Below are 27,447 nucleotides of genomic sequence, written 5' to 3'. Positions count from 1 at the left end.
AGTCCTGCATGGCTCCTCGGACCACAGACTTGGGGGAAATTAACCACGCAACAATTCTCAATAAGTGTTAAACAGAACCCAAGTCCTGCATGGCTCCTCGGACCACAGACTTGGGGGAAATTAACCACCCAATCATCTCAGTAAGTGTTAAACAGAACCCAAGTCCTGCATGGCTCCTCGAACCACAGACTTGGGGGAAATTAACCACCCAATTATCTCAGTAAGTGTTAAACAGAACCCAAGTCCTGCATGGCTCCTCGGACCACAGACTTAGGGGAAATTAACCACGCAACAATTCTCAGTAAGTGTTAAACAGAACCCAAGTCCTGCATGGCTCCTCGGACCACAAACTTTGGGGAAATTAACCACCCAATTATCTCAGTAAGTGTTAAACAGAACTCAAGTCCTGCATGGCTCCTCGGACCACAGACTTGGGGGAAATTAACCACGCAACAATTCTCAGTAAGTGTTAAACAGAACCCAAGTCCTGCATGGCTCCTCGGACCACAGACTTGGGGGAAATTAACCACCCAATCATCTCAGTAAGTGTTAAACAGAACCCAAGTCCTGCATGGCTCCTCGGACCACAGACTTGGGGGAAATTAACCACGCAACAATTCTCAGTAAGTGTTAAACAGAACCCAAGTCCTGCATGGCTCCTCGGACCACCGACTTGGGGGAAATTAACCACGCAACAATTCTCAGAAAGTGTTAACCGTTTATGATTCTCAAAAAGCGTTAAAGGGAGCCCAAGTCCTGCGCGGATTCTTAGCCACGGACTTGGGAGAAGTCAGCATTGTAATCGTTTTTGCCCAATTACAAAGCATCGCCATTCTAACGTATTCATTCATTATTGATTGACTTTTAGTAGTAAAAAGGCAAAACCAATATCCATTCATGATGAAAACAAAATAGAATAAAGCAGCGATATGTGTAATGAAAGAACTGTTGTCATATAATGTTCAAAGTAACTCAGTTCAGAAACATTAGTGAGGATCAAACAAAATGAAGTACAAAAAGCAAAACAGACGAGTTCCTATTCCACATCCCTAAGGGCCCTGAGTCGGGGCAGGCTGATCATCCGTTGCTGGGTTCTCCGGGGCGATCTCCTGGGCCTGGGCAAGGATCTCGCTGATGCGAAGACTGTCCTCGGGTGACTGGCCCTGCGTAGCTTGCTTCGTGCCCCCAGTCTCGGGAATGGAGGAATCTGCTGGAAGAAGCTCAGTGGAGGCGACCTCGCCAGGAATCTCACGTATTTCCGCAGGGAAAAAGATGTTCTCAGCTTTCTGAGATCAGAATCTGCGGGGACGGCTGCCCGATCCATGGCCAATCCCCAGGTCGAGGTGACGTATTCCCTGCAGACGGTGGCAACTTCCTCGGCCAGTCTCTCCTCAGTATCGTGAACTCCATGTTCATACGAAGCCGCCATAGCCTTCTCGGCAACCTCCCTGGACAAGCGAGCTTCCTCCTTGGCCCTTGCAAGCTCAGCCTTAATCTCCGAAACCGCCTGTTGCTCCGCTGACAGTCTTTCCTCAGAGTGATGGAACTGCTTACGCAGTTCGTCGGCTTGCTTTTCAGCATTCTTCAGGCCAGCCTCTGCGCTCGCATTGGCCTTTTTCACCTCTTTTAGCTCATTATCCTGACGATCAAGATCTCGCTTAAGATCGCCGGCGACCCTCTCAGCCGCAGCACGGGACTGAGCCTCCCTATGCATATCCTCACGGGCCTTCTTGGCCCACTCCTCAGCAACGTAAATTTGTTGAGTGACCTGCGCTCAGACGGAAATGAAGACGATACCAAGATAAGACAATAAGAAGGTTCTCAACACAGAGACAAGATAGAAGACTCCACTTACCACAGCCAGGTCCTTCTTCAGTGACATGAAAAGTTCTGGCTGACGAATCTTCCTAAGGCCTTCCATATCACGGGGCAAGAGAAGAGGCTGCTGCAGCGCCTTGGCCATGAACGAAGCCTGCTCTCGCTGGGACTCCCATAGGGTCGCATCCCAGAGGATTGGAGCGCCATCTAGCTCGATCCGAGGAGACCATGTTCGTGGTCCCCTCAAAGTGGCCGCCTCATCTCGGCTCTCAGTGGACCTGGTCCTTTTCTCTCGGGGCTCTTTCGTTTCCTTGCCCTTCTTTTTAGGCCCGGCTTTCTCACGGGCAACCTCTCCCTCCTCCGTCTCTTCTACAGGCCTTTTTCGCCTTAGGTTAGGCATAGGTTTCAGCGTCGCACCTGACGAGGGAGGGGGAGGAGGAGCGGGGGCTTTGGGGACGGTTTGTCCTTTCGAGACTTCCTTGGAGGTCTGCCCTTTGGACCTGTTGGATAGAAGACCCCTGAGGCCAGTCCTCGGCTGGAGGTCCATTCCTTCTTCTTCTTCTGTGTCCTCGCTGAGATCAGGTTGTGCGATGACCAAACTAGTACCAGGAGCCGCTGAGGCGCGGTCTAAATCAGCGTCAGAGTCGGAGATCTCTACTACTCTGACCGAAGCCTCCCCTTCCTCAGTAAATTGGAACTGGTCTATCTGATCCCCTAAGGATGAATTTGAAGAGCCGGCCTCCTCCTCTGGGATAACTACTGGGGGAAAGACACGTTGGGGAGGTAACTGAATATGAGGCAAGTCTGTATCAGCGAGGAACCCTGGTATGGACACGTCAATCCGTGCTAATCTCGGACTACCGACCCTTATAGCTTGTCCGGCTTCTACCTGGGCTCGAGTGAGCGGAGTGTAATCCAAAATCAAAGGAGCCGACCGTAGTTGTCCGTCCTCGCTAACGAAAATCTCGGACCTCAGGAGGTAATTTAGGGCCGGGATATTGACTAGGCTCAGCCGAGGAGTTGTTCTTCCCTTGTCTGCAAAGGCCGTTAAAAGATTTATGTTAGTCCGAGGAGACATGCAACCAAACCAACAAGTTTAAAATAAAAAAGGAAAAAGAGGGGGAGGAGCTTGAAACCAAAGTCCTCCCCACGGAATCTAGTTCTACGACACCCCACCTGGCGTTCCCGCCCTAGTCGGACAGTGAGGGCCGTCATACCATGGCCCGGAGACGATCAAATGGTCGTCCTTCAAGCCTTTGCTGGACTTCGGAAGGCAGGATATCAACCTCACTTCGTCAGTCCTAGACTTTAGATAGTATGTGTCGCCGAGCTTATGGCATTCATAAAGATGAACCACGTCGTGCCATGAGAGGCCGAGGTTCATCTGATCGTTCAGGGTTTCGACACACCCCAGGATCCGGAACATATTAGCGGTGCATTGATGGGGGGCCAATCTATGACCACGTAGGTAACCCCTAGTTATTCTCCTCATTGGAATAGTCATTCCTCCTTCCACGAAGGCTATCATTGGAATTGCGACTTCTCCTGTTCTCCGTTTGAGCAAAATGTCCTCCAGATGACAGTACTCTAAACCTACCTCCGGTGGGATACGATACTTCGCCCTGAAGCCCGCCATACCGGCCGGAGAATCTACCATTTTCTCAAGCCTACCCATCCCCTCTAATCCTAAAAACAACTTGAAAGCAGTATGATTAATGAGGAATAATGGAGAAGAAGCGCGCACTTACAGGTAAGAGGCTCGAAGGAGTCTTCAAGAGAATGGCAGCGGAAGTAAGAACGGACTGAAGGAATAAGCTCTGAGAAGTTCTGAATATTGGAATGCTCGTCAAAAGTGAGGGACGAACGCCCTCAAAGCCTATTATACTCGGTAGAAGTTGAACAGACGCACTCGCGTCTAAGGCACGTGAAGCGCTGTCCATCGTAGATCCTGCCTCCAACCGTTGGATTGGGCGAGTGTAAAACCTCGAAAGCTGCGGTTACTTTCCCCTGGGTCATTAACTGCCCACAGCATTAATGAGGCACGTAAAGGCGTGCTTTCCCCCCCTACACGTGTGAAGCAGTGGTTCACCACGAGCCGTCTAGTGAGCATCAAAATCCCGCCTTTTCTCCTCGGACCCAGAAAAAAGGCAGGCATTTTGAGGGGCTATTGTGGGGGGTAAAATCCGTCAGCTGATGTTGGGCCATAATACATGTACCAAGCCCAACCACGATAAGAAGAAAAGGCATGGGCATAGGATATCCCATCCCAACCATGATGGGCCGGGCCTGCTTAGGGGCGTCCGAGGAGGAGTACCTCCTCGGACTCGCCAAGTGAGTGTCCAATTCGCACTCCATACCTGGCGAAAGGTCACCCAATACGAAGGAATAGTGCGTGACGTTCAGGAAGGGGGGCAACCACAACTGCCGCATTAAATGCCAAGGAACTACTTTTCCAGCCGCATTAATGTGGAAGGGACAGGAACGCAGAATCATCTTGGCCAGTGCAACTCACAGAAAAGAGGAAGGATGACCTATGGGACAGGCACTCAAGTAGAGGGTCAGATGGTTGACAAGTGTAGGGTCATGATCTTAGGAAGGATGCTATATAAGAGAAGGAAATCTCCATGGAAAGGGGATCGCAAGCAAAAAGAAGAAAAAGATAGAAAAAGAGAAAGGAGATAGAAGCAGAAGAAATAGCCCCAGGGACCGTTATTCCAAAAGTTTGAAGGAATATCCTTACGTCCAACTGGTTGCATGGCTTGGACATAACTACGTTTCCTCTGTCAAAGACCTAGTTCTATAACCTACTCTCTACAAATTCATTGTTGAGGGACTTTTGGGCCAGAACCACCCGCCTGTTGGGCCTGAGCCCCAAAACCGCCCCCCCTACATTTACATATTACGAGTTTGAGATTTATATATGGGCAAGACTTAGGTACAATTTTTAGGTGTTGTTCCTTAGGTTCTCCTCTTAAAATTTTGTCATGTGAATTTTTTCTCATGGGATGGAAGTGTATTTTTTAGTTTAGTATTCACGTGACAGAATCTTAAGAGGGAAATCTAAACAAAACACCTAAGGTACTTTACCTAAATTTTGTCCTTTATATATATATGGGTGAGTTTGGTTCAGTTTTTTGTAAAAGTGCATAATGAAAAAGTGGAGTTTTCAAAAAATACATAATGAAAAAGTGCATTTTTAAAAAGCTGAGTGTTTCGTAAAAACTGTTAAAAAGTGCTTTTTGGAAAAGCTGAGTGTTTGGCTAGCACTTATAAAAGTGGAGGTTTAAGTTATAAATTACCAAAAATGACAAGATATATATATAAGTGAATTTTTTGTTTTAATTATCTCTCTTAATGCAAGTTATGGACACAACATTGTTACAAAAATTTCACAATAAAGTCTATATGACAAGTTGTTAATGGTAGATAAGAAAAATAATAATGTCATTAGTAGGTTCAAATGAGAACCAATAACAAATTACTGTGTAAAATTTATTATGAGAAATGTTACGTTCACAACATTTTTCGCAATATTTTCACAACAAAATTTATGTGGAAAGTTGTTATTAGTTCTAATTTAAACCCACAACTGAAATTATTTTTTTACTAACCAATATTAACTAATAACAATCTGTTACTTAAAATTTATTGTGAAAATATTATAGTAGCATTTCTCAATTAGGATTTTTTATTTTTTATATTATTTTTCCTTTCTTCATTTCACTTTCAACCATACGTTTTATTTCTTTTTCTTTCTTTTTTCTTTTTTCTCTCCTCCACACACTGTCCACTATCTCTACCCCCTCTTTTACTCTCCTTTTCTCCCTCATTCTCCCTCATTCAGAACGTTCCAGGAGCTCTTTCTTTCTCCAGCTCCCTCTTTTTTTCTTTTTTTTTTACTCGATTCCAAAACTCTCTTTGTGATAAGAAAATTTTCCTTTTCTCCCTCATTCAAGAACATTCCAGGGAGCTCTCATCTTCGTCCCCAACCCAGTCCAAATGGGTCAGCTGGCTTCTGTCCTTTGTCTTTTTTTTTTTTTGCTTTTATTGTTATGATTTAATTAATTTTAAAACTGTGTTTTTGAGTTTGTATTTTGATAATCTGATTATGCTTGAGTTTAGAGATGTTTGAGAGAAAGATTGTTGTGTTTGTAGTGTTTGTTTTGTAGCAGAGCAGCACGAAGAGGACCTTTGTAGCAACACAGTGGGCAATTTGGTAATTTAACACTGCCTCAACGATAATATTGTTGAAACGTGCACGGACTTTCTAATTATGGACCTCCTGAGCTCCATTTTGCAAATGCGCGTTTTCTTCACAAACTCAAAACGCAACTTTTTCCAAAAAGTTACGTTTTATACTTACCAAACACTAATTTGGAGCTGGCTTTTTTGAAAACCTGGCTTTTGGGTTATAAACGCTGAAACAAACGGGTACTATATATATATATATATATATATAAATTTGATAATAAATTTGGATTTAGAATAAGTGCTTTCAACCCAAACATGTCTTTTCCTTATATGTAAGTACACAAAATTGAACCGAAGTAGACCAAAATAGACTGAAGTGATTCAAATGGACTGTAGTAGACACAAATGGACCAAATTAGACGAACTGGAACAAAATGGACCGAATAGGATCAAATGGGAATAAGGTGGACCGAATTAGACTGAAGTGGACCAAATATAATAAAGTGGACCAATATGGACCGAAAAGGATCAAATGAGATCAAATAAGAAGGAATGTATAAATTAGGACCAAAGTGCAGATAATGGACTGAATAGAAACAAATAGGACTGAATGGGACCAACGTGGACGAAATAGGACCAATGTCAACTAACTAAGATCAAAGTGAGCAGAATAAACCGAATAGGACCAATTTGGACCGAATAAGACTAAAGTGGACAAAATGGGACCAATGTGGACTGACAACTGAATAGGTTCAAATTGGACTGAATAGAACCAAAGAAGACAAAATGGACGGAATAGGACCAAAGTATAGACCACTTAAGACTTTTGAATATTTATCATTTGTATTGCATATTTAGGGCTCATATTTCTAATTTCTAATGTTTATTTTATTTGTATATTTTTAACTCAAAACTAAAGAGTTTTTAGCCCAAATATGATAAAATTTCATATCTTTCAACCCAAAAATAAATATATAAAAAAAAAAAATTAGAGCTAAACTTGAAAAAACAACCTACAATAAGAATCAATTTAAGGCTCAATTTATCCAAAATTGATCAAATTGACCAAATTGAACCGATTGGGACTGACGTGAACCAAATAGAAATTATTTAATATTTAGAGAGTACAAAATATCTTCAACAAATTTTAGAGAATAAGAAATACATTACATTTTAATCACAAAATAAATATTTATTCTTACACATCGCATAGATCAACATCTAATTATTTATAACATTCAAGCAATTAACTCTCACATAGACTTTTTAAGAACGTGAAGATTATAGATCGATATCATCTAGATACTTGTTATTTCAAATTGAATTTCCAACATGTGCATGTTAAAGAAGGTTCAAAAGAAAGTTTAGTTATTAGGCTAAAGCCTCCATGAACTCTTCATCGTCTGCCATAGTCTGCAACGTCTCAAACGGAAGGCAAGCTTCAAAATCTATGCTTCCTTCTTCTGCCCCAGGAAACACTGTTAACATCCCATCTGACTTGTTTCCAAGACCATTCCGCACGGTGATGGGTCTTCCCCAACCAAAGTCATTACCGTAAACATTGAATCGCGGCGAGCTTCCAGTGATCAATGCATTACTCGTTACACCTCCAAGTGTTGATATCTTTGGGGCTTTTACCCAATCCTCTATATACTTCTTCACTTCTTCTGCTGTTTGAGAAGCAATCATCTTATTTATTTGCCAAGCCACCCAGCCTAGACCGTGTTCAAGAAGATTGCCCACTGTAGTTGTTACGTTCCCAAATAAAACCGCATTTCCTACATATTCAGCTGGCAATGGTGGTTGTATTCTTTGCCTCACTCCCACAAGTACGCGGTAATGAACCTCTTGATTATCGCAGTAACGACGGCTGCGAACCACAGCTCGCCAAAGATGACCCAGTACTGCTTGAAGGGACGAGATGGTGGTGGTGCCCATTTCAGCATTGGCTTTTGCTTTGAGTTGTGCGATTTTCTCCTTGGAAAAATGAAATACTTTTTGTTTGAGTAGTGTAGGAAAGGACCTCTCATCAGAGATTTCATTGGGATGGACAGGAATATGAATGGGGAAATTGACAATACCATTGAAAAAACAACGTCGGAAAATTGGAGAAAACAATTGTGATGTGGGATTAATTATATTACCTCTTGATATTTCCGACCACGTGTTAAAGAAATGCCAGAATGAACTGCCATCCACTACACAATGGTTTATAGTGCAACCGATGAAAATACCATCAATAAGCTCAGTTACTTGCACACCCAACAATGGCTTGGAAATGCCTTGGTAGTTCAATACGCCATTCATCAAAAAGAAGGAGTTGACAATGTCTGGAACATATATGGGATCAAGGATATCTGCCACAGTGAGATCATCTACCACTGCATGTACAAACTGGGCTCCAAGGTTATTGCAGTCAAGAAAAAAAGAAATAGTCTTGTCATCATTGTTTTCAACCATGACAAGGCGACCAGCAAGAGGGTTGAAGATATCTAACGTGCGGGACAAAGAGGTTTTTAGGTGATCAATCACACTGCCACCTTTTAGTTCTTTTTCTTGTGAAGGTGTAGGTTTGAAGAAAAGGAGGCCCCTTTGGATAGGATTAAATAAGATCATTTGAAGATCCCATAGAGTTAACTCAATTCTTCGAGTTGACTCGTTGGGAGTCGTCGCTGCTCGGATGGTACTTGTGGATATGAAGCGAATGTGTGTCATCTCTGCTTCGATCAAACTACTGGTAATAGATGAGTGCATTTGCAAGCATTGAGAATTAATGGCTATAAAAGGAGCTCAATGAGAACCGTAGTTGATTCTCAAGGCAATGAAGTGTCAAAAGGGATCCCAGCTGGCATTTGCTAGAGGTCCTCTGTCCACCGTAAGTGAACATTGAAATCTTGGCCACCGACATTATCTTATTTTGGCCAGCTAAGATCGACAGAATAGCTTCGTTTTTTTCTTACTTCTGAATCTTTAATTTTAAATCAAATACAAATCCATCTCTTTCTTTCTGTGGAAGGTATTTTTATTTATATTACATCTGGAGATACTCATTGACGTGTTGTGCAATGAATTCTTATATCAATTGTTATGATTTTGGTCAATCAAAAAAAAAAAATTGTTATGATTTTGGACTGGCTTAAATAAAGCTAAGAACACTCTTTAAATAAAACTCAGTTGTATTGATTCTGTGAAAATGATTACAATGAACTGAATAGATACAAAGCATTAGGCTATTGGGTAAAAAGCTTAAGTGATACCGCGCGGTTTCCACAGAGCAATTACTAAACTTATTACAAAACGGTGCCATGAAGTTCGTTAACTCCTTATTTAATTTGAATGTCGTCGCCTTGTTATCATTCTTCAATAAACTAGCAAACGGCTGCGTTTTATGTTCCAACTTTCCTTTGTCTTCAACATAAGGAAATAAAATATTTACACTAAACAACAATATTTAATGTGATTCAGCCAATTTCATATTTAAGATAACACCAACCAAAATATCCACTATTTATAATATAGATTACAATCACACTTGATCAAACCTTACAATTCAAACAAACCTCACCAACATAAACAAAACCCTCACACACAAACTCATAATCCTAAAATCCCAATATACACCAATATCGTTTTTCATGTTTCAACTTTCAACCCAAAAATCTACTATATTATTTTTTGAAAAAAAACTCACTCATATTCTTCTAGGATTCTTCTACTCTTCTCATGTGGGAGGATCCTTAAGCAAAAAGTCACCAAATTTTTTACAATAATGTCTATTTATAAGACTCCAAGTATATTTCATGATAGACAAGGCAAATCCAATTACTTTTTCAACAATAAAACACTTTTTCAACAAAAACCTTTTCTTAGGAAACCAAAACTAAAACTAATTAGGAATTTGAGGCAAATATCTATCTTGACATCTTATTCTTGTGATACAAAAAAAACTGGTCAAATGACATAATATTTTGACTCCGAGCCATCTTAGATCCATAACCTTCGTACTGTTCATATATTAGCTCACCTGGTATGTAAAAACAAAGAGGATATCTCATAAAGAGTCGAAGAGAGCAAATTGCTTCCAAAACAAGGGGCAATTTTTTTTTTTTTTTTAACTCAGTAAATATTAGTATCTGGGCTTTTATTTGCCTCACTTTCTTTAGTAGGTGCTTTGGCCTGTCGAGTAACAAACACATTATTTTTCCCTTACAGTTTGATAGGCTCAAAAAGGATTAAGAAACTAGAGAGAAGGCTGAAGGGGCAAAACAAGATTTCCATGAGCTAGAACAATAGTGAAACTAGTTTGAAATTGGACCAACTTTTTCTTTCTTATTTTCATTTTTGGAGTGAGGTTTGAGGAGTGTAGACTTGCAAAAATTACGAGTTTATGTGATACCTTTGTAGAGAAAATCTTGTCTAACACTCACTATTACTCAATTCATACAAGTATCCTTTGAAATCGTGTTTAAGAACTCGATTTCAACTCACATGGCAACCTTTATAAGGCGAGTGTCAATAGTGAAAGCGTGATAGTCATTACCCTTTCCTTGCATTGCTTTAGACTTGTAGCGGTTTTTAAATAAATCCTTTCTATTGGCCCAGTTCCTATAAATAGGGGCTGTTGGAAATGAAGCCCAATCTTGCACTTAGAGAACATGGGCTAAAAGCCCAACATGAGTATTAAGCCTAATCCATGAAGTAGAAATCAATGAGTTGTAAAGCCCATTTCCGTGATGGAAGAGTTTACAGGCACAACTGCACAAGGCCGAATCAGTGAAGTGGAAAAGACATGGACTTTTGAAGCCCAACTTGTGAGCTGAAGCAGCCGGGCCCTCCATGAGATCTATTTAAAGTAGAGATGGCAGATAGGAGGATTCAACACCCATTTTCTGAAGCGAAATTATCGGGTTTGAAGCCCACATAGATGGAATTCTGACTTTCTTACCGGTTCCTTAAAAAAAAAAAAAAAAGATTTCTGACTTGTACTCTATTTATTTCAGCATTAACGTATTCTAAAAAATTGTGGAAAATTATCTCATTTTCTAATATTTGGTAACAACCTTGAAAATGGGCTTGAGAACGTTTTTTGGTGTTTGACATCCACAATTTTTATGACATCCACAATTTTTATAACATTTCTTGTATAATTTAAAACATGTATAATATGTGTATTGTGCAAACTCAACTATTGTAATCAATATAAATAAATAATAAAAAAACCAAGAATGAATTTGGTTTTCAAACTAAAATATTCATCTTGTTCATGTATATGAACAGTATTTTTGATAAATAACATAAGAAACTTTATTAGAAAAAAAACCAAGCAAGTACATTGGAAGTGTACTATAGTGGCACAAATCAAGAGCTATATAGATATATATATATATATATATATATAGATATATATTTAACCGTACTTCTCATAATTCAAAATAACCATTATATCCATAAGTTCCATTTTAAATAGTTCAAAATGCCACATAAGCCAAATAGTTTGATAAATACCAAAAATTGTTAGAGAGGGGAGAAGAAATAGGGAGAAAAAAGAGAAGAGGCCAGATGGGGTGATAGTGAGGGTGAAAAAAAAAAAAAAAAAAGGGAAGAGAAGAAATGGGAGAGTTTATTGTGAAAAATGCTGAAGGAGCGAAAGAAAATATTATTTCTTGAGTCAAAATAAGATAATATTTATAGGAATTATGCGCCACATGAGAGATAGATTGTTTTCCTTTTTTTTTTTTTTTGGAAAAAAACCTATAGAAAATAAGCCTTATTTTTATAAGAGTTTTTTGTTGAACAATTTTTTTTATGTTACCAAACTCTAGAAAATATGGAAAACTATCTTTATAAAAAGTTTTCCAGCACAAACAGAGTGTTGGACTCCAAATGTTTCAACTCAATCTTAATAGCTTATTTAGCTTGTTGATGATTTTTTTTAAGTGTGTTAAAATATACTTATACTTAAAAAAAAAAAAAAAAGAGTAAAGTTTTTAAAAACTATACATAACAGTTAAAAAGAAAAAAAAAAGAGTTAACTTATAATTTATTCCCAAAAACACACTTAATATTCGAATAACAAGGCTTTAGTGAGTGTTAATGAGCAAGTGCTTTGTTGCTAAATGCGTTAATGAGCGTTAATGAGCAAATTTGCTTAGTATTCGTTTACTATTTTGGAAAATCTTGACTTTAAAAAAAAAAAAAATGCTACTATTTGATTATCACACTTCTTGTTTGCGATATGGTACGGTGCGGTTTTGATCCATTTTTAGCACTGCACTTTGCAATACGGTTTGGCCAAAACCATAATCGCACCGCACCTCATTTTTGTGGTCACATGTGTGGTGCGGTGTATAAGATATGGTTTGAAGTTGGTATATTTTTAAAATTTTGGGTTTTTCCTACTTAGCCCAAACTTGATTTTTCCTTTTGTTTTTGACCAAGTTTTAAACTACTAGGTTAGTTTTTTTTTTATTTTGGACTAACTTTCCTAATCAACACTTGCTAGGATCATTAAACCTTTTTTTTTTAAAGGGTTATTAAACTATTAATAATATATTTAATATTAAGAAAAATAAATATATTAATATATAAAAAGGGTGCGGTGTGGTGCAGGGCAGGGCAGTTTTCTTATTATAAAACTACGAACTACACTGCACCATGCGGTGTGATGCACTGTTACTTGTGATACAGTGCGATTATGCCATTTTACAGGCGGTTTTGATGTAGTTTTTGCTATTTGTGCAGTTTGGTGAACCTCTCTCTCTCTCTCTCTCTCTCTCTCTCTCTATATATATATATATATATATATATATATATATATTCTCCTCTAGTCTCAAACATGAATCTCCCCACACCCCTAGGTACTAACTACTAAGCCTAAGGAAGTGCCTCTAGACCAACATGGTCATTGGGGTATTGAAGTAGATGCGTGTTAATTTTTATTTTTTAGATACAGTAGAATTGAAACTTATGACATCCAATATATTGACGTAAGTGTTAATAGAAATATCATGCGTAAGCTATCAATTCCATGATAGCTATCAATCAAGTTCATTATACTCTCATTACTGATGATTTTTTAATAAAAGCTCATTATTTTTCTCAGCAACTAGAAGGTATGATATAATTTTAGAATAATTCTGGAACTTACATTCTCAATATTGCTGCCACAGGAGCATATTCAAAGCATGATGTAGTAAATATTTTCTCTAACATGTCTTTTTCAATGATTTTTTTACCACATAATTTCAGCTGTGAGCTTATTTTAAACAGTGATGAATTATATTCACTCACAGTACTTTTGGAATCTTGTAGTCTTAGGTGTAACTAGACATAACTCATAACAACCATTTGGGAGGATTATACTCTTATGGTGTTCATATCTTTCCCTTAAATTTTTCCATAGCACAAGGTGGTCTTTTTCGTGAGGTACTCTTTTTAATTTATCATTGGAGATGATGGTGAATAAAGATCATTGTCTTTGCTCTACCCTACTGGGATGTTTCATTGCCATCTTTAATAGTATCTCCAAGGGCTATTGCTTCCAAGTGGATCTCAACATCCAAGATCCATGATAGGTAATTTGCTTGATAGGTCAAGGGTAGCAAACTCAAGTTTTGTTGGGTTCGGCATAATATATGTAAAGGGTTTTACTAACATGCCCTAAGGGCATGTTAGTAAACAATTTTAGAAAAAAAATTCATGTGAGAGCGAAAAAAATAATTAATTTTTTTGACAATTTTTTCAATTTTTCATAAAATATTTTCTAAAATTGATGATTAATATGTGTACTGAGGTCATATAATAATCACCCATATATATATATATATATATATATATTGATCGGCTAACATGAGGGATGGATGAAATAATTTAAGGCCATGTTTGGTAGACTGTAATAGACTCTATAATGTAATAGTTATTCCTATAGTTTAGTTATTCTTTAGTTTGGTTATGTTTTTATTACAAGAAATAATCATTCAAAATGAGGAATAACTATTCCTTTTTAAAAGGTTGTATTAGTTATTCCTTAGTAAGTGTAACAATTTCAAAACTTAATATATTTCCAAGTAAAAAAACTTTCCATATATATCTAACAATTATAAAAATAAAAAATCATAAAAAATAACACATATCTATCTTAAATTTAAAAATAACAAATTTTAAGGAGATATAATTGTATGAGTAAGAAATTTCATAATATAAATGTTAAGTTTCATTCTAATGTTATAAGTCACAACCAAACTAATGAATATGTTTAGTTATTACATTACAACAAATTTTATTCCCAGTAATAAAGATTACAATTTCTATCGTAATCTCCATTCAGTGTACCAAACGTATCCTAAGTGATTGGAAGCTGTTGCGGTGATGGAAGGCCGAAGAAGATTGCTGCTGAAGGCCGCAATATATAAACGACCAAAATTGGACACACGGTCCAAGCTTCAATTTCCAACATAGTTCATAATATCAGCGAATGTATGCAGAAAAAGATTGAAACCATATTCACATGTGACAGGCATAGTACATTCCTGCCATATTGTACTCTCTTTTTTTTCTTTTTCAAGGCGGATCCTCCAACTATTACAGTTCTTTCATGGAGTTAGCTCCTTTTGTAGCCAGTCTCTAGGTAATGGTTGCACGCAGTTGTGTAGACTAGATTAATGTTGGGTGCAAGGATTTAATTTTTTTGGCTAAAGAAGAGAATTTAGTATTTTGGTCTGTGTAGAGATATGAGACTTGGCAAACAATAGGGTATTGCTCTTGAATTAATTTGGTTTAATTGCAGTTATCATCTCATTGTTTTGCTTTTGTTATATAGAAGAGTAATTCCTAGATACTTTTTGAGAATAGTGAATGCTCCCTCTTCTTAAATTGTAAGATTCACTCATTAAATTCATAGTACCATCATGAAAATGAGAACTATTTTACTATACTTTTGGGAGTATTTAAAATTTTTCCTATGTATTTAGCCTTGGTTTTTCTTTGAATGACACCTAGCATGAGAGGTGTCCATATGCATGTTCCTTCAAATTCATTTTGATGCCATTTTTTTGATAATCCATTTTAATGCCACTTAGTTCTACACTTACCTAGATTGTTGACATCTAGTTTTTTAGAGAGTCACTTGTCAATTACAAATTATATTTTACCAACTAATTAATTAGTAGTTTAAAGCAAATATGGCACACATTCCCTTCATATCCACGAGTACCATCCGGGCAGCAGTGAATCCTGACGAATCAACTCGAAGGATTGAGTTAACTCCATGGGATCTCCAGATGCTCTTTGTCAACATGGACTAGGTTGGGTGGCTTGGCAAATAAATAAGATGATTGCTTCTCAAACAGCAGAAAAAGCGAAGAAGTACTTGAAGGATTGGGTGAAAGTCCCAAAGATATTTGAACGCATTGGGTTAACAAGTAAAAATGGTTAAATCACAGGAAGCTCACCACGATTTAATGTGCATGGTAATGATTTTGGTTGGGGAAGACCTATTGCAGTGTGGACTGGTGTTGGCAACTGAAAGCTCAGATTTGTGTAAAAATACAAGAGCTTGTTTAGACCCCCAAATTAAAATTACAACTAAGTAGTTTTTACTCTAACTTATACTACGTGCGGAACAAGAGTAATAAAGCGCAGTCAACCGTTAACACTACCCTAAGCCATATTCATCCATTATCAACAATAAAAGAAAAGCTTAAAGAGTAGGGAAGAGAGATGCAAACACAAGATAACTTTGAGATGTGTTATCGAAGAGGAAACCGAAGAATTCAACGAAAAACCTCTCCGCCACCCTCTAAGTCAAAATCGATCCTGTAAAGTTGTGATTTACAACTAATTTGTGTTAGTTTTAATTCTGTGCCAAATTTGATTGTAATTTTGTTCAATTTTTTGTACTCTGTATTTTATGTAGGATTTCATTGTAAAGGTTATGTGTGAGAGAGAGTATGAAGACTCAAAGTAAATTGAAGACCAAAGAAGTTTTCACAGGTAGCTCGCGAGAATCTTTCCCGCAAAGTGAAGCATGTACTCAACATATGACTAGAATGCAAAGAGTCATGACAGATGGTGACAGCTGGTTTTCACGAGTATCTCGCGGGTAAGGCCTTCTCACGAGATACCCACGAAATATTTTGTTTTGCCAATTTGTCATATCTGATAAAGTAGATCTCTACCCACACTATATATACCCACATTATCCACATATGTTGAGGCGTGCTTTTCAGAGAAAAAACCCTAGTCATTACCCTTGAGAGTGAGAGATTGATATACCCACAATTCTCTACACAATTCATTGTGGTTTTCCTCAACTTCTACCTCTCCATTTCCAAATTCTTGAGAAGTTGATAGTCCAAACACTTACCACACCCATCCTAAGTGTAAAGTGAGGTTTTGATGGTGCTGGGAAATATTGAAAGAAGTCATTTATTTGGTGGATGCAACCAGGCTGGATTGTGTGATCTGGAAAACTAGAAAAGACAAGGCTTTGTTAAGTCAATTGGTAGTAGGAACTTGGAAGGCTCGAGTACATAGGGTAGACTAGACTTGGAAGGTCTTTTATTATTCGTGTACTCCAACTTATTCTCTAGTGGATCGATTTACTGCTTGGAAGGTGGCGGAAAGGTTTTTCGCTAAGTTCTTCGATTTCCGTTTCGATAACACATCAACGTGTTATATGTGTTTGCATTCTTCTTCCCTACTTTTTTAGCTTTCATTTTACTGCTGTGATTTATTGAATATGGCTTAGAGTAGTTGTATTGTTTATCTACTTGCACTTACTCTATTCCGCATTTAGTTTAAGTTAGAGTAAAATCAATCGAGCCGTAATTTTAATTTAGGGGTCTAAACAGCTCTTGTGTTTTCACACAAATTCGAACTTTCAGATCCACTAGAGAATAAAGTTGAAGTACATGAATAACAAAAGACTCTCCAAGCCTAGTCTACCCAATGTACTTGAGCCCTCCAAGCTCTTGCTACCAACTGGCTTCTTGGAACCTTGTCGTCTCTAAATTTTCAGATCTGGCAATTCAGCCCAACTACATCCTCTAATGAATGGCTTCTTCCAATGCTTTTGAACAACATTAAAATCTCACTTTACACTTAAAATGGGTGTGGTAAGTGTTTGGGCTATCAACCATTCAAGGATATAAAGATGGAGAGTTAGAAGTTGAGGAAAACTACAAGGAAATGTGTAGATGATTGTGGGTATAACAATCTCTAACTCTCAAGTGTATTTTCTAGGGTTTTCTCTCTGAAAAGCACTCCTTACAATTTGTGAGTAATGAAGGTATATATAGTGTGGGTAAAAACTTGGTAAAGCAAAACATAACTTTTTGCCAAACAGAGAGTTTCCCGAGTACTTCACGGGATGGCCTTTCTCGCGAGACACTCGTGAAAACCTCCAACTTGGCATGACTCTATCTTCCAGTCATGTGCTCTACACGTGACTCTTTCACGGGTAAGGTTCTTGTGAGGCACTCGCGAAATCTACTTGTTCATTCTTTTAAGCTTGAGTCTTCACACTTTCTCACACTCATCCCTTACAATTATAAATCCACATACATACAAGGAAATATGATTGAAGAAATTACAATCAAATTTAACACAGAATTAAAATTAATATAAAATAGTTGTAAATTACAACTTTACAACAACAAATCTTATGGGAAGTTAACGGTCTTTTCTGGTGTAGAAGAAGGAAGCATGGATTTTGAAGTTTTCCTTTTGCCAGAGACATTGAACGCAATGGTGGATGATGCAGAGTTCATGGAGGCTTTAGCCTCATAATTCAACTTTCATCTCATGTGATCCTTCTTTGAGATTGGTACGTTGGACATGCAATGTGAAATTATGAGTGTGATGGAAATTTAATCAATGGTGGTTTGGTTTATGTAAGAGTTGTTTGCTAGAATGCTATAAATAAGTCAATGGGGTGATTTATAAGTGTTATGACTCAACTCAAGACTTAAGAGATGTTATGTGAAGTTCTCAATTATTTCTTTTTCCCTACTCTTACGGAGTAGTTGTTCTTGTCGGCGAGTGTTTATACAACTTTTGAATCCATGAATTGAAAGTGTTACATTTTATTTATTTGTCTTAGTTCGTGTTTGAGATAATTTTGGAGAGCATGTCTTCCAAATAATAAAGTCAATTTTTCCGGGGCTATTTACTAAAAAAATATCAACATGCAAATATATATATATATATATATACTCACACACGGGCATTTTGTGTGTGTGTGATAAGACTTTTTTTATTTTTATTTTTTAGTTTAGTGCCATAATTTTTCATTCATCTCAATTTTTAGATTATGACACTATATATATATATATATATATATATATAATAAAATAAAATAAAATAAAAACCTTAGAGTTGTCATTTAACAATGTCATATCAAAAATTTTTTTTTTTCAATCTTATTGTTAGTGCCAAATGAGCAAGATGTTTGAAACTCTTGGCCCTCTTGGCCTAAAATGGTGTTTTAGCAAAATCACGGATCCAAAAAAAAATTAATATTCAAATTAAAAAAGGAAAAAAAAAAAGATGGAGAAATTAACAAAAAAAAAAATGTACCTACCATAAATCTTCTTTTTGGGAGAGTAGTAATTTGTTGCATGCAGGCGGAATTCTTTTCAAAATTGAATAGTATTAAAAGAAAAAAAGTAGAGAGATATAAATATTGGAGTAGTTCTAAATTGTTGAAGCTGTTTTTATTTAAATTTCAATTGAAACATGGGGTGTTGAAATGAGGATAGTGGTAGTGCTTGAATTTAAGGAATATGGATGAGAAGTTATAGTAATGGTTTTTGTGGGGACTGGCCCAGAATAATAGGTTGGCTGGGCCCTGGGCCCATCTGAAGACCAATCCGTTTGAGGAGACATTGTGGCCCAGGAAATCCTTATTTAGGCCCATAGGGGCAAAGGGAACATGTCCGAGGAGTAATTTCTCCTTGGACACTACAAAATCCGGATCAAAGGTGCGTCCAACCCATTGTAGTCCATCCTCCAAATACGTAAAAAGGAAGGAAACTCGAAATATCTTAGCAAAGACTACCACCATTACATTAAATGCATCACAACTACTCTCCTGGCTGCATTAATGAAGAGAAGAGCCCTGAACAATGCTACCTTGGCCACTGCAACTCACAAAGAATTGATAAGGGTGTCTGATGGGATAGGTGCTCAAGTAGGGGTTTGGATAATCAACAAGTGTAAAGCCCAGATGATAGGAGAGGGCCTATATAATATGTAAAAGTCCCCCAAGAGCAAGGAACAAAGAGAGAGAGAGAAAAAGGAGAGAAGAAAGGGGAAAAGAATACTAAAAAGAGAGAGGTCTTACTGTATTGATCTGTGTTCAATAATCAAGTTTGGGGCCTTATCATTTAAGAGGGATTTCTCTTCACGTCTATCTTTCTGGTCCTTGTTTCTGTATTCATTCATCCCATGCAACAAACCGTTTAAACTAACTGAAATAAAGTTCTTTAGCCCACCCTCTACAAAAAAATTCATTATGTGGGATTTCTTGGGCCAAGACTTGACAATCAAGGATTGGGTCATCAAAATTGTGCCCCTACAATTGGCGCCGTCTGTGGAAAGAACTTAAGTGTCGGAAAGCACAACGGTTAAGCATGGCAGGAATGGGTCCACACTAGGAGAATCCCCACCAGGCTAACCCTCAACAGACAAAATCCATTGAGTGTCAGCGACAAAATAATCCTTCTAACCCAGGCAACAGAAGGAATCACGAGGGAAGCGTACATACTACCCAGACGAGTCAAAGTCGAACCTAAATAGGTAGTCACGTATCCCAAAGGCGAAACAACCATCAGGCCATGCAGCGAAAGATAGATGACCTGAAAAGAAAGTTGCGACGTGCACAGCGAAAGCGATCTCCCTCCAGCTCAGATGCACCCTCTAACGAGGAGGACGTGAGTTATTGACGGAGGTCGAGAACACCCCCAAGTGAAACCTTTTCTTACGAGAAGGAGTCTCGCCCTGTGCGAAAGTATGAGAGCCCATCCAACAAGGGCTTGGGGAACAATGCTATGAATAGGGCACTAGACTAGATCTCTAGATCACCCTTCATGCACGGAATAGAAGGGGCTAAATTACCTTGGCGTTTTAATCAACCTACGTTTACTCTCTACAACGGTCGAGCAGACCCAGTGGAGCACGTGAGTCAGTTTAACCAAAGAATGGTCATTTACTCCCAAAATGAAGCCCTAATGTGCAAAGTCTTCCCGTCCAGCTTGGGGCCAATGGCAATAAGATGGTTCAATAGCCTGAAGACAAATTCCATAGGCTCATATAAGCAACTCACTCAGGATTTCTGTTCTCGCTTTATTACAAATAGTAGAGTCCCCCGACCCCTAAGTTCGTTATTGTCCTTATCCATGCGCGAGGGAGAGACACTAAAGGCGTATTCGGATAGGTATTGGGAGATGTATAACGAGTTGGATGAGAACCACGATGACGTCACTATCAGCACATTCAAAAGTGGTCTCCCCACCGAGCATGGCTTAAGGAAATCTCTCATTGGTAAACCTGTTGCCAACGTTCATCAGTTGATGGATAGGATCGACAAGTACAAAAGGGTGGAAGAAGATCAGCTACAAGGAAAGGGAAAGGAGAAGATCATTCCCCCCAAAGGGAATGATTTCAGGTCGGAACGATATAACCATAACCAGGCGAGGAGAGATTTTTCAAGGCTGGCTGGACAAAGCAACATACAAACAGTTAATGACGTGTTCAAAGAACCAGTACAACAAGTTCTGGAGAAAGTAAAGAATGAACCCTTCTTTAGATGGCCGGGAAAAATGGCTGGAGACCCTGTGAAACGCAACCAGAACCTGTATTATCATTATCATCAGGACCATGGGCATACCACTGAGGATTGTAGGAATTTATGGAATCACCTTGATCAGCTGGTCCGAGAGGGAAAGCTGTGTCACCTTTTACACCCTTCGAGCGACCATCCGGGCCAGGCAACGCAAGAACCTCAAAAGGATGTATCATTAAGACCTCCTACGGGGACAATACACGTCATCCTCGCCGCTCCAGGAAGAACCGGGTCATTTCCTTGCAGGGTGCTGTCTGTGGCTCGGCTCTCCGCCGAGGACAAGGAAAGAGAATCTAAAAGGTCTAAAAAGGGAAGCCTTTTAATATTGGAATTCTCGGATGAGGATAAAAAGGGAACTATCCAACCTCATGACAATGCCTTAGTGGTTACACTGAGAATCAAAGGTTTCGATGTGAAGAGGGTACTGGTAGACCCGGGCAGCGCAGTAGAGGTAATGTACCCCGATCTATACAAGGGGCTGAACTTAAGACCGGAGGATTTGACGGCTTATGACTCTCCCCTTGTCAGCTTCGAGGGGAAGACTATTGTACCAAAGGGGCAGATCAGATTACCCATACAAACCGGGTCAGAGGTGATAGAGATGGACTTTATCATGGTCAATGCTTACTCGCCCTACACAGCGATAGTAGACAGGCCATGGATCCATGCCCTGGAGGCCGTATGTTCTACACTTCATCAAAAGGTGAAATACCCCTTCGGAGGCCGAGTGGAAGAGATTCATGGAGATCAAGCCATGGCTAGGCAAAGTATGGTGGCTGCCATCTCACGCCAATCCAATGTTGAGTCCTCGGCTTCCGAGAACTTATAGCAATCACCCACCTCAGCAGGGCAAAACAGTGGGCTAGCCGAGGAGATAAAGTGTGAAAGTTTGGAAAAGTTTACCGTTGAAAACAATCCCGAAAGATTTTTCCAGGTCGGCTTAGAGTTACCATCTCAAGAAAAAGAGGAACTGGTCCGATTTCTAAGGAAAAATGTTGACATTTTCGCATGGGACGCTTATGATGCCCCAGGGGTTGACCCTAGTCTCATTTGTCACTACTTGAATGTTAATCCATCTTCTATTCCAAAGAAGCAGCCACCCCGACGCCCCTCGATAGAACATGCCAGTGCCATTAGAGACTAAGTGATGAAGCTGAAAAAGGCAGGGGCTATTAAAGAAGTTTTTTACCCTGAATGTTTGGCAAATACGGTGGTGGTGAGAAAGAAAACGGGAAGTGGCGAGTTTGCGTGGACTTCACAGACTTGAATAAGGCATGCCCGAAAGACCCATTCCCTTTACCTCGAATTGACCGATTGGTGGATGCAACTGTAGGCCACCCTCGAATGAGCTTCCTAGATGCCTTCCAGGGCTATCATCAGATACCCCTTGTACAAGAGGATCAGGAGAAGACGGCGTTCATGACACCCATCAGAAACTATCACTATAAGGTAATGCCTATCGGACTAAAGAACGCAGGGTCAACCTACTAAAGGATGATGACCATAATGTTCGAACCACAACTGAGCAAAGTTATTGAAGTCTATATAGACGATATGGTCGTAAAAAGCAAAATGGTGTCCGAGCACGTGAAAGACCTAAAGATCATCTTTGACATCTTAAGGGAGCACAAGTTGCGGCTCAATGCTTCCAAATGTTCATTTGGGATCGGATTTGGGAAATTCCTAGGATATATGGTAACCCACAGAGGAATAGAAGTAAGCCCAGATCAAATCAAAGCGATTAACAGCCTACAGGCTCCTCGGAATCCAAAAGAAGTGCAAAAGCTCACTGGCATGATCGCAGCATTAAACCGGTTCATATCACGATCTGCAGACCGATGTTGACCATTCTACCTCTTGATAAATAAGTAGAAAGGGTTTGAGTGGTTGGAGGATTGTGTCCGGGCCTTCAAGCAACTCAAGGAATACTTGTCACGACCACCCATCATATCTAGCCCTGAGGCAGACGAGTTACTATTTGCATACATAGTCGTAGCCCCTCATACTGTAAGCCTGGTACTGATACGTGATGACAATGGAGTACAGCGACCAGTGTACTACGTAGGTAAATCATTACATGAGGCCGAAGTGCGATACTTACCACTGGAGAAAGCAATTCTAGCGGTAGTGCATGCCACACGGAAGCTCCCTCATTACTTTCAGGCACATACGGTTATTGTTTTAACCCAGCTTCCCCTTCGATCGGTGCTCTGAAGCACCGATTACACGGGAAGGATCGCCATGTGGAGTGCGCTGTTGGGTGCTTTTGACATTAAATACATGCCTAGGTCCTCTGTCAAGGGACAAGTTCTCGCGGACTTAGTCGTAGAATTCGTTGAACCCTCTGTAGAAACAGTAACCGAGAAGGAAGACATGGATGGAAAATCGGTTGGCACAATCTCAGCACGAGATATCTTACGTTAGGAAGTTTACATGGACGGCGCGGCTAACCAAAAAGGATTTGGAATTGGACTAGTTCTAATATCGCCCGAAGGTATTGCCATTGAAAAATCGCTAAGACTCGGGTTCTCGGCTACGAACAACGAGGCCGAGTACGAGGCTTTACTTCAAGGAATGATGATGGTTCAAAAATTGGGCGAAAAGGCAATGGAAGTGTTCTCAGACTCAAAATCGGTCGTTGGCCGAGTGATCAGTGAGGTAGAAGCTAGAAATGCTAAAATGCAGGAATATCTCGGCCGGGTCAAATGCCGCAGTCATATTTTGAATCCTTTAACCTGACGCATGTTCCCAGAAGCGAGAACACACATGCGAATTCCCTGGCCACTCTAGCCACATCCTCTGCACATGACCTGCCAAGAATAATCCTTGTTGAGGATTTATGCCAAACAAGTTCAATTAGAGGAGAGAGAGTTCAGGTTCACCAGGTTAGAAAGAGTCCTAGTTGGATGGACCCTATAGTGAGCTTCCTCAAGGCCGATACATTACCAGAGGGAAAACTGGAGGCCGAGAAGATACAGAGGAATGCTCCTCGGTTTTGGCTATCAGAAGACCACAAACTATACCGGCGCTCATATTCTGGGCCGTACCTATTATGTATACACCCAGAAGAATCCGAATCCTTGCTTGAAGAGTTAAATGAGGGGATTTATGAAAGTCACACAGGAGGGAGATCGCTGGCGCACAGGGCACTCACCCAAGGATATTAGTGGCCAAACATTAAAAGAGAGGCCCAAGAATATGCAAAGAAGTGTAATCAGTGCCAGAGATTTGCCCCAAATATCCACCAACCCGAAGGAGTCCTTAACCCCCTTTCCAGCCCCTAGCCGTTTGCTTAGTGGGGTCTTGATATTGTCGGTTCTTTCCCCAAAGCAGCACGGAATAAGCGATACATAATAGTCGGAACCGATTATTTCACCAAATGGATTGAGGCTGAACCTTTGGCCAACATCAGGGATGTGGACGCCAAGAAATTCATTTGGAAAAACATTATTACATGCTTCGGAACTCCACACACACTCATGTCGGACAACGGTCTCCAATTTGATAGTAAGAACTTCAGGGAGTATTGCTGTGAGTTTGGGATCACTAACCGGTATTCCACTCTTGCCTACCCCCAAAGAAATGGACAAGCTGAGGTTGTGAACAAAGTCATAGTGAGTGGACTGAAAAAGAGGTTGGTTGAGGCAAAGGGGAGATGGGTGGAAGAGCTCCCACATGTTTTATGGACCTATCGGACGACACCGCAGCGGTCAACGGGTGAAACTCCCTTTTCAATGACTTATGGGACCGAGGCCGTACTCCCAATCGAGAACAGCTTCCCCACATTGAAGTCTCACACCTTTACCCCAAACAATAATGACGAGTTATTGGGGAGAAGTCTAGACTTAGCCGAAGAAAAAAAAGGAAAAAGCAATGGTCCATATGGCCTGCTATCACCAGAAGCTAAAGCAAGAGTATGACGTTAATGTAAAGCTACGACCTTTGAGTCCAGGTGACCTCGTGATGAGAAAGATTCTCGGTAGTGCTAAAAACCCTTCTTTGGGCAAGCTTGGACCAACCTGGGAAAGACCGTACCGCATCACATCTGTGGCTGGAATAGGTGCTTATTACCTAGAAGACTTAGATGAAAAAACTGTACCTCGCCCATGGAATGTAAATAATCTAAGAAGATATTATTATTAATGAAAATAGCTCTACCTATGTTTTGTTCCATGATTATCGTGTACCCATTGGTCCAGTTGCATCTATCCAAGTTTTAAACAGAACCTAAATCCTGCATGGCTCCTCGGACCACAGACTTAAGGGAAATTAATAACTTATGGCATCTATACAAGTTTTAAACAGAACCTAAGTCCTACATAGCTCCTGGGATCATAGACTTAGAGGAAATTAATAACTTATGGCATCTATACAAGTTTTAAACAGAACCTAAGTCCTGCATGGCTCCTCGGACCACAGACTTAGGGTAAATTAATATCTTGAGGCATCTCTACAAGTTTTAAATAGAACCTAAGTCCTGCATGGCTCCTCAGACCACAGACTTAAGGGAAATTAATATCTTGAGGCATCTCTACAAGTTTTAAACAGAATCTAAGTCCTGCATGGCTCCTCGGACCACAGACTTAGGGGAAATTAATATCTTGAGGCATCTCTACAAGTTTTAAACAGAACCTAAGTCCTGCATGGCTCCCCGCACCACAGACTTAGGGGAAATTAATAACTTATGGCATCTATACAAGTTTTAAACAGAACCTAAGTCCTGCATGGCTTCCCGGACTACAGACTTAGGGGAAATTAGTATCTTGAGGCATCTCTACAAGTTTTAAACAGAACCTAAGTCCTGCATGGCTCCTTGGGCCACGAACTTAGGGGAAATTAATATCTTGAGGCATCTCTACAAGTTTTAAACAGAACCTAAATCCTGTACGGCCCCTCGGACCACAAACTTAGGGGAAATTAATAACTTAGAACTCTTGTGCAATTTCAAGGTACATGCGTAGTTTAGTGTAATTACAACTATCATTCTAAATTCGCTGCACAGCATTCCTTTTTCTTATTCGTTTATATTTGTTTATATTGTTGCAAACGTTAAATAGAGGAACAGTATTAGTAAGCATCAGAAGAGAATGGAAAAAAGAACATTCTATATTAATAAGCTGAAGTCAATACAAAGAGAGGTCCTTACAAAAGAACAAAAAATAAGACAACTCTCGTTCCAAAAAAAATAATAATAAGTACAGTAATTAAAAACCTAGAAGCTAAGCCTCAGTAGGAGAATTCTCTTTCTGCTCTGGCTGAGGAGGAGGAACCTCGGAGATGGGCTCCTTAACAGGATCCTTGGCTTTATCAAGCAGAGGTATGGCATCAGGAATAGCCATGGCCTGCTCAGAAGCTTCAAGAGCGCCGTTAGGAATCTCTCGGATCTCCGGCGGGAAGAAGACCTTCTCGGGCAACCTCAACGCCGAGTCTACAGGAATCCCTGCAGCATCAAGGGCATGAGCCCACGAGATGTTGCAATAATCCCTGCACACCTCCGGAAGTTCCTCGGAGAGCCTGGCTTCAGTTTCTTCAGCCCCAAGCTGATAAGTAGCTTTCTTTTCAGCTTTGGCAACCTCCCGAATCAGCTGAGCCTCTTCTTTAGCCCACCGGATCTCCTCCTCAGCTTTTTGTAGCACGGCCTTGAGATCCAGCACTGTTTGCTTTTCAGTGACAAGGCTGGTCTCAGTCACGTACAATTTTTGGTGCTGGTCCTTTGCTTGGGTTTCAGCGTTCTTCATGCCGACCTCAGCACTCCGACGATTTTTCTTTGCCTCTTTGAACTTCTCCGAGAGTTCAAAGTTTTCCTGCTTGAGGGACCCCATAAATCTCTCAACCTCGGCGCGAGATTGAGCCTCGGCTTCAGCTAAATTGCAGTTGCTGCGGCAGTACTCCTCGGCTACAAACACCTGTTAAGTAATCTGCCAACAAAACAAAACTATCTTAGAATGCAACAGGGTCTAATGATTTAATGAAAGGGTAGAAGAGTCACTTACCATTGCAAGGTCCCTCTTGAGGGATAGAAAGAGCTCGAGCTGAGAGAATCACCTGTAGGCCTCCATATCCCGAGGAAGGAGTACTGGCTGCTCTAAAGCCTCAGCTATGTACCCTGCTCAGCCCCTGTTGTACTCTCGGACCGAGGCAGTGTAGGGAATAGCAACCCCATCTACCTCCAGCTTCGAGCTCCAAGTGCGTGGGTGAACTCACACTTCAGCCTGGTTCTCTTAATCATGGCTTTCCACAGAGGGAGCCCTTTTATTCTTCTGTTCCCGGGTGGTTTTTTGCTGCTTACCCAGGCGGGGAACCACCTCTCCTTCCTCAGGGGTCTCCACCGGCCTTTTCTTCTTAAGGTTCGGGTTAACCTTCAGGCCGAGGTCAGAAGGGACCTGAGGAGCAACTGGAGGAAGGACCTGGGTCTGCGACTGATCAGGCACCTTCAATGATTGACCCTTGCCTCGGGAGGCCATTAATTCTCGTAGGCTTTTTCCTTTGCCGGAGGCCATATTATCTACTTCTTCTTCTGAGGAGTCTTCCGAGCAGGCTATTATAATGGGGGCGCCGACCACAGAATTTCGATCCTGCTCTCCCTCAGGGTCTGA

The 27,447-nt window shown here is 40.2% G+C and overlaps 2 protein-coding genes across 2 annotated transcripts; one reads left to right on the top strand and one right to left on the bottom strand.

Annotated features, from left to right (window-relative positions):
• Positions 1-7,267: 7,267 nt before the first annotated feature.
• Positions 7,268-8,724, bottom strand: LOC126690934 (uncharacterized acetyltransferase At3g50280-like). Its single transcript, XM_050386038.1, has one exon. The coding sequence runs from the start codon at positions 8,722-8,724 to the stop codon at positions 7,381-7,383; it is 1,344 nt and encodes a 447-aa protein (XP_050241995.1). The 3' UTR covers positions 7,268-7,380.
• A 12,104-nt stretch (positions 8,725-20,828) lies between these two features.
• Positions 20,829-21,680, top strand: LOC126691519 (uncharacterized). The gene has a single exon (XM_050386550.1). The coding sequence runs from the start codon at positions 20,829-20,831 to the stop codon at positions 21,678-21,680; it is 852 nt and encodes a 283-aa protein (XP_050242507.1).
• The last annotated feature ends 5,767 nt before the right edge of the window (positions 21,681-27,447 follow it).

This window comes from Quercus robur, chromosome 7 (assembly GCF_932294415.1).
Source record: "Quercus robur chromosome 7, dhQueRobu3.1, whole genome shotgun sequence".
In the NCBI taxonomy this organism is placed as follows: Eukaryota; Viridiplantae; Streptophyta; class Magnoliopsida; order Fagales; family Fagaceae; genus Quercus; species Quercus robur.
Note: the sequence above shows the minus strand (reverse complement) of the source record. Positions and strands in the feature narration are given on the sequence as shown.

Coding starts and splice junctions, on each gene's coding strand:
- LOC126690934 (XM_050386038.1), bottom strand. CDS start 8,724: ATGACACACATTCGCTTCATATCCACAAGTACCATCCGAGCAGCGACG.
- LOC126691519 (XM_050386550.1), top strand. CDS start 20,829: ATGGCTGGAGACCCTGTGAAACGCAACCAGAACCTGTATTATCATTAT.